Below are 8610 nucleotides of genomic sequence, written 5' to 3'. Positions count from 1 at the left end.
TAATACTTCAATAGATTATTCCAGATATTAGACATTATGCTTTAAATCTCTTCAACATTAGCTCTAATGTTGGAATAACATTTCAGCTAATAAATAATTGTGGATATAGCCATATGTGCAGTTTATTCTCCCCCAGTTTATCATGAATTACAATTTTATTGTGATTTGGGTCATAAAAATGATAAACAATTATTTACATATTTTAATAAACTGCATGTTTATTTAATTAATCCTGAAGACAATCAAGAAATACACTCCAATGGGTTATATAAATTAGGTATATTTTTAGGTCTTTGATGTTAACATGAATGGATAAAACTATGTTGTTGTTGTTGTTATGAGCCATCGAGTCGGCCCGACTCATAGCGACCCCTCCTTGGGTTTCCGAGGCAGTATCACTACGGAAGTAGGATTGCCCAACCTTCCTTCTGAGGAGTGGCTGGTGGGTTTGAACCGCCAGCCGTCTGATTAGCAGGCAAGTGTCTTAGCCACTATGCTACCAGAGCTCCCAGATAAAACTATAACTGCTCTTAAATGAAATGTTCATCGTATAACATTTATTTGCTATATATTTTCATAGGGTAGAGATAGTCATTTGTGAAAGTGAGCTGCCACATATTTTGATTCCTGAATTAAATGCCTTCCGTTTATTTCAGAGAATTATGGTTTCAGAAGTTACTACTCTTTTGGGGCCATCAGTGCAGTACTAAAATACAAATGTAAACACACAAAATTTGCAGCACAGAAAGTTAATTTTTTTTATATAACACTTTCTAGTCAGTAACCACATCCATCTAATAATTTTTATGTCATCAGTATATTAAGAAAGGCATAATTACTTTCAGGTACACAATATTCTGGATTTACATATTCTATAGTGCTTATGATGAGAACTTATACCAGCTTTTCTATTGTTTGCTTAAGGTTGTCTACTCAGCTCACACTGTCATCTTCTGTTGTCACAAAGGCAATTTCTCTGTCAACATGTTGCATCAAAGGGCCTGGCCAGCATGTATTCTAGCACTTTAATTTGCTACTGTATTTTGAAAATTTCCTGAAATTACTGAGTTTAAACCAATAAGTGTTTTGCCTAGTTTCACCACCAGAGAAAAATACTCTGTGCTATTTGGAATCTGACTTCTAAAAAATAAAAAATAAAATCAAAACCAAACTGCCATTGAGTTGATTCTGACTCATAGTGAGTAGAATTACCCCATATAGTTTCCAAGGCTGTAAATTCTTACAAAAGCAGACTGCTCCAAATTTCTCCCAACGAGCAGCTGGTGGATTCAAACCACTGACCTTTTGGTTAGCAGCTGAATGATTTAACCATTACACCATCAGAGCTCCTAATAAACCAGGTAACTCAATTCCATTATATGTGTTATCTATATATTCCTAATCTCTGTGAAATTTTTGAAACCAAATAGCAGCTCTCCTTTATAAGTTATAGTAGGGAAAGGATCAAATGATGGAAAATAATTTATAAAAAGCATCAAATGACAGAAACAAAATGTAAGAAATTTATAATTTGATAGGTTTTCCCAAAGTGGCTTAATTCCAGTCTAAATATTTAGGACTCTAGGAAGAAAATGTCATCTTCAAAAATGAAAACATACATCAAATTTCTGGGCCCCAATATTTCTCAGAAAGCCCTGAAAACTTAAAGAATGACTCTTACCCTTTGTTTTCTTTTGACGATCTATATACATTTTCAGAATAGGGACTACTTTACAATTTGGGGGCTCTTTGTTGCATTATATTCCTTAGGAAAGAGATGGTTGGTATGATTTTAGTGCGTGGATATAACACATTTATGTTCTCCCACTTTTTCCTCTCTGATCTCTTTTCTGTGTATCTGTCACAGCACTCTCCTGGGAGCAGCACTATGCACTTCATTAATAAGAAGGGATTAAAGGAAAAAACTCTAGTTTCCTAATACACTTGGATAATTTGGTGCCATCCACAAGGCAATAGACCCCTGCTGCATAGATGTCATTAGAAAGGTACAATTTCATTACTTTTTACTGGCAGAGCCTTGAGTGAAATACAAAATATGTTGTCTCATATGCAGAAAAAAAAGCACTAAAGCATTCATTCATCCCATGCCTCTAAAAATAGTAGAATGCAAAAATATATCTCATGGTTTTCACATTTATGTTGCCTTTGCAATTGTGCTTGTATTAAATATTGAGCAAAATAAAAATGAGAAGAAAAATATTTATATTCTGAAATCCAAAATGAAATGTGTATATTTTTAGTATACAAAATTGTTTATTTATAACAAACTTGTTTTGAATACCTACTATGTGCTAGGCACTCTGGTAGTTACTGGAAAACAAATGACTAAAATATCATTTATCCTTTTTTACCACTAATTTGTTGAATGCTATAATTGGAAATGAGTCCCAATATGAAAGAAGAAAACCACATAGCAGAATAAAAATAACTGTAAGCCAGTATATTGCAGGCTTATTTGGAAAATCTTTTTAACTCCTCCATATAACCTAACTTAGTTTTTAACAGATATGTTTTCTGATGACCGATAGCATACATTTTGGGCTGAACCACCCTGGCTTATGAGACTTTAGTGGTATGTTATGCAAACACTTGAAATTATGGACATATAGTATCCTTGGAGAATTTGCACCTTGTCTCTATAGATGCCATCCCAGCAAGGAAGTTAACTGTGTGTCACTGGTGTAGAGTGTGGGATGGCCACACTCCTGAGAGTGAGGCCTAGGTTTTAGGCACCTGCCATAAGAAATGCCAGTGGCACTCCCAGTCATAACAGTGTTGTGATGACTCTGGGACCCTCATGCATCACACTCTTCTCTAGCACCGAAGAGAATCGGTTTAATAATGGTCCATTATCTCACTGCCACAGACACAAAACTGTCATCAACACTAAGAAGTGGCACACAGTTGGAGCTGTGCTTGAGAGAAAGAAAGCCTTTGATTATCAGCTATTTACAAGCCACTCCCTCCTTGCAGTGATAGGTTCTTGCTTCACTACTACTCGCTTTTGTGCAGTGAAATTGACATTCGCATCGCTTTGTCTAAGATAAAGCCTAGACAGTTAAGATGATTGAAATTGGGGTTTCCAGAGAACAATCTACTGACATGAGGCAAAGCAATACAGGGAAAACAAACTCTTTTTACAAATAAATGAGTCAGTAACGAAAATATGTCAAAAATCTGTTGGGTTATGTACAGTACCTCTAGAAGTAAGAAACTGGTTCATCTAGTCAACATTGAATACAGAGTGTTCTGATGTTCTAACCCTTTTATCTGCAACTACATCATTCCTTGTGTCTCATGCATATTTAATTCATTCAAATGTCATTATACTTGCAATGAAGCTTATCAACAAACATCATGAGAAGTGAGAGAGCAGCAGGGAGTGGGACTGGGTAAGACCAGTGACCATTTTCTAGAGTGAACAGAGCTTAATAATCAACAAAAAGTCAGGACTTAACTAGCTATGTTCTTGTTATAAAAAATATATCTCAACTAATGTTTATATATAGATAACCAAAGTTATCAACAAACAAAACCCCCAGTGATGCCAGTAATTTTTTAGAAAACAAAACAAGATGGTTAAGTGGTTAAAAGCTTAGACTGTTAACCAAGTGTGGTGTATTTGAATATGTGCACTGAAAACAGATCAATCATCTGATACCAGAACACAGATTTCCTTTTTCATTGTCACTTTGCTCAATGGTAACTTTCTCCTGACCCCCACAATATTTTACAAGTCTACTTGTACTAAATATCAATAGGTGACTCTCATGTTTTGGATGTTTTGTTAGAGGGAACTAATAAATACACATGGTTCCTGACCATTTTATCCTGGACGTTAGTCCCATGTGACATTGGGCACTGAGGAGGAAGAAGGAATATTAAGAATTGGAGATGGGTTTGAAAGCTGGATATTTTCAATATAAATGGAAACAATCCATTAGCATTGACCCTAGTTAATGTCCTTTTGCCGAGGTAGTTTATAAGTAAGGGACTGCCCATTAAAGGACATGCTATAATTCTTTTCTTGCATGTGAGTGGCTCTGTGACACACTGTACTTTGCCACTGATACATGTGATATAACAGAATAAATATCCAAATGAAGATTGACAATACCAATTTCATTGGTTAAGGAAGAATAAGGTGATAGGTATGACTAGAAGTTCTGTCAAGCAAGACTTAACGAAATCTGGATATGCATATTAAATTGGTTACTAATGAATGACAATTAGATAAACTATTATACATATTTGCTTTGTGGTTACTTATTATTATTTTTAAAAGTTTTTTCCTTTCCTCCTTGGTAGATAATGAAATATTTCATGTTCAGATTGAGGAATATGACATGAAACAACAAATATGTTGCTTCATTTCTATTAAAAAACTTGCCTGTGTCTAATTATAACAGATCTGTTTCTTTAATGGGTGGAAGGAAATCTGAGGACCGTTCTATGGGTTCTCGTCTGCTTTCAGTGCTATCTTCTAGTCATACCGAAGATAACACCTCTCCGGACGGGTCTTTCCCCTTCTTTTCCTCGCCTCGATCAATGTCAATCACGTGCACCACTCCGGGCTTTAGAATCAAGTCTTCCGTTTCTACCTGACTCCTGTTGTCTTCCACCTCCATGTAGCTTCCTTTTGTTTGCTGTGCAGCTTTACTGAAGGCTTCTTTAAAACGACGTTTGAGTTCAACATCTGGACAGAAGACATACTCATAAAGGCCAGCAGCAAGGACTGCTCCTATTATTGGTCCAACCCAATATATCTGGGGGAAAGATGGAAGAATATAGAGTGTAAATAGCAGTAAACTAGTTGCCATTGAGTTGATACTGACTCATGGTGACCCTGTGTGTGTCAAGTAAAACTGTGCTGTATAGGGTTTTCAATGAGTGATTTTTCTGAAGGAGATCTCCAGATCTTTCTTACCGGACTCCTCTGGGTGGCCTTGAACTCCAACCTTTTGGTGTATGTTAAGCATTTTCCCCACTCAGGACTCCATACAATGTAAGTAGAGAAAAGCTATTCCATGGAAAAATTCATGAATATAGAATTTAAATGGGATAAGTTATGACAGCAATCATGTCATACATTAAAATGCGGGGTTTGGAAAGAAAATAAGAAAACACTCCAAATCCAGGTCAGAGATCCATATTTTTGCTACATGACATTTGAAAAGAAGACAAGGACTATTCCCTCATTTATTTTCTGCTTTCATTAATTTCTTTCTTTCCATTTTCTGATAATCTTCAACATAAAGTCAGCTCCTCTTTGTTGGTGCTGTGAATCAAGTAGACACAATGAACTCTTCAACTAAGAGAGAGAGAAAAAAAAAAGCATTCTGAAGAGTGCTTTTCTTATTTTTTCAATATTTCCATCTTACATTAGTTTTCTGCGTAATCCTGATCACAGTGCAGATTTTATGATTTGGGGCTATCGTTATTCAGTAGGATTCAGCATGATAAATGAGACCCCAGCTCCAAAACTTAGCAATTTTGTGAGTCTTGGGTCAGTTAACTTAGCTTTCTCAGCCTTAATTTTCTCACCTGCAAAGTGGACATTATAATAATACATACCTCATGAGATGTAAGGATTAAATGAAATAATACTTGTAATTAATAGTTTCCAGCTCAAACTAACCTGCTCTATTTCATGCTTCCTAGATATTGTGAAGATGTATGAGACTAGACTAGCTACAGTTAAAGTCATTATGTTTCTTATGTTAAATGCTTTTCCTCCCTAAACTTTGGTAATTTGATTTAATTGAAAACGTCACAGTTTGTTCATTAATCTTTCTGCAGCCCAATTTAATCCTCATGGCTCTTAGAAGGGTGGCTTAGTGAAAAACTTGTGCAAAGACTATGGATGATGGCTAGTTGAGGATTATAAATTCTATTTATAATTAAGTAAATAGATGTGTGTATCATATCATTTATATATTTAAAATAAACTAAGTTTTGAGTTTGGGTAAATGGCAACATTTGCTTTAGAGCAAGTATATGTCAAGCAAGAACCTCAGTCGTTCATTTAACAGACTTGTTTGAGCACCAGAAACATTATTTGTTGAACATTCTCTCTGAACGTGCTGTACTTAATACTTTAATTGCATCTCATTTATTTCTAACAACAGTCTTTTGAAGGAGGTATTATTATTATTATCCTCATTTTATGGATAAGAACATTGAGGTTCTGAGTGAGGAAGATTGGATGTTTAGCAAATGGTTTGAGCTGGGATTTCAGCTTTGTCTGGCTTCACACTCCTCTTTTGAACCACAATACTGTTTCTACTACACTTCTTTGGGGCGCTCTGGTGACATAGTGGTTAAAGCATTCACCTTCCAATCAAAATGTCAGTAGTTCAAACCCACCAGTCACTCTCTGGGAGAAAGATTAGGCAGTCTGCTTCCGTAAAGGTTTAGAGCCTGGGGAAGTCTATGAGGCAGTTCTACTCTGTCCTAAAATGGGTCACTGAATCAGAATTGACTCGATGGCAGTGGGTTTGGGTCTCTTTGAAAAGCAATGGCAAAAGCTTCTCTCTTAAAAACACTCTCTAGAAAATAGTCTCACTGAGAATCCTCATTGCTAAATCTAAAAAAGTGTAAATTTTAAGCTAATGTTGAACACACATATATAACAGGAAAGCTATTGGTAGAATGGCTGCAAGAACCAAGTTCCTTATCATGTACATGAAAGAAACCATCTGAGAGTTTATCTCCTAGGAGCTCTGGTAGCATAGTGCCGAAGGCACTTGACTGCTAACCAGAAGGCTGGAGGTTCAAACCCACCCACTCCTCGGAAGGAAGGTTGGGCAATCTACTTCCATAGTGATACTGCCTTGGAAGCCCCAGGAGGGGTCTCTATGAGTCGGGTCTGACTCGATGGCACATAACAACATAACATGTCCTTTCAAATGGAAATGAGAGACTTCGTCTAAATATTTTTACTCTTTACTTACTTTAGTAAGATCTTCTTAGATGTCTATTATTCCACATGCTATGAATCCCACAAGGGAAAAATCCCCAAAAAACTACCCATTGCCATAGAAACAATTCTGACTCATGGTGACCCCATGTGTTACAGAATAGAACTTCTCCATAGGGTTTTCTGGGCTGTATCCTTTTAGGAAGCAGATTGTCATGTCGTTTTTTCCATGATGCTGCTGGGTGGTTTGTTGTTGAGGTTAGGTTAGTAGTTGAGCAAAAACTCTGCTACTCAGAACTTCAAGAATAAACAAAAAACTCCCAATGAACGAGCCACAAAATACATAAAGCAGACTTTAACAGAATTGAAAAGACAAATAGATGACTCCACAGTAATAGTAGGAGACTTCAATATACACTTTCAATCAAAGATAATACAAAGAAACTCAACAAAGATGCAGAAGAACTAAATAATGTGATCAACCAACTTGACCTTATAGGCATCTTTAGAGCACTTCACCCAACCACAGCAAAATATGCATTCTTTTTCAGTACACATGGAACATTCTCTAGAATTGACCATATGTTAGGCTATAAAGCAAGCCTCAGTAAATTTTAAAACATTGAAATACTGCAAAACATCTTCTCAGATAGCAGTACTATAAAATTAGAAATCAATACTAGGAAGACCAACAGAAAAAGAGCAAACACATGGAAAATGAATTAACACCATCTTCTAAAAGGACTGGCCTTGGTGGAAGAGATCATGCTGGAGATTGCATGATAGAATTTTGAAAGACCAACAAGTAATTCATTGCAAATACCTTTCTCAACAACACATATGGTGGCTATACAGTGCAGATTTTATGATTTGGGGCTATCGTTATTCAGTAGGATTCAGCATGATAAATGAGACCCCAGCTCCAAAACTTAGCAATTTTGTGAGTCTTGGGTCAGTTAACTTAGCTTTCTCAGCCTTAATTTTCTCACCTGCAAAGTGGACATTATAATAATACATACCTCATGAGATGTAAGGATTAAATGAAATAATACTTGTAATTAATAGTTTCCAGCTCAAACTAACCTGCTCTATTTCATGCTTCCTAGATATTGTGAAGATGTATGAGACTAGACTAGCTACAGTTAAAGTCATTATGTTTCTTATGTTAAATGCTTTTCCTCCCTAAACTTTGGTAATTTGATTTAATTGAAAACGTCACAGTTTGTTCATTAATCTTTCTGCAGCCCAATTTAATCCTCATGGCTCTTAGAAGGGTGGCTTAGTGAAAAACTTGTGCAAAGACTATGGATGATGGCTAGTTGAGGATTATAAATTCTATTTATAATTAAGTAAATAGATGTGTGTATCATATCATTTATATATTTAAAATAAACTAAGTTTTGAGTTTGGGTAAATGGCAACATTTGCTTTAGAGCAAGTATATGTCAAGCAAGAACCTCAGTCGTTCATTTAACAGACTTGTTTGAGCACCAGAAACATTATTTGTTGAACATTCTCTCTGAACGTGCTGTACTTAATACTTTAATTGCATCTCATTTATTTCTAACAACAGTCTTTTGAAGGAGGTATTATTATTATTATCCTCATTTTATGGATAAGAACATTGAGGTTCTGAGTGAGGAAGATTGGATGTTTAGCAAATGGTTTGA

At 35.8% G+C, this 8610-nt stretch overlaps 1 protein-coding gene across 1 annotated transcript in view; it reads right to left on the bottom strand.

The window, feature by feature from the left end:
• Positions 1-4508: 4508 nt before the first annotated feature.
• The window catches only part of AQP4 (aquaporin 4), a 17342-nt gene continuing 13240 nt past the window's right edge, over positions 4509-8610 (bottom strand). Inside the window, exon 5 of the mRNA XM_007935563.2 lies at positions 4509-4787. Coding sequence (XP_007933754.1) covers positions 4509-4787 — 279 coding nt within the window. The remainder of the gene's footprint in view (positions 4788-8610) is intronic.

The sequence above is a fragment of the Orycteropus afer genome, unplaced genomic scaffold (assembly GCF_000298275.1).
Source record: "Orycteropus afer afer isolate SDZICR_OR568_19922 unplaced genomic scaffold, OryAfe1.0 scaffold00030, whole genome shotgun sequence".
NCBI classification, from domain to species: Eukaryota; Metazoa; Chordata; class Mammalia; order Tubulidentata; family Orycteropodidae; genus Orycteropus; species Orycteropus afer.
Note: the sequence above shows the minus strand (reverse complement) of the source record. Positions and strands in the feature narration are given on the sequence as shown.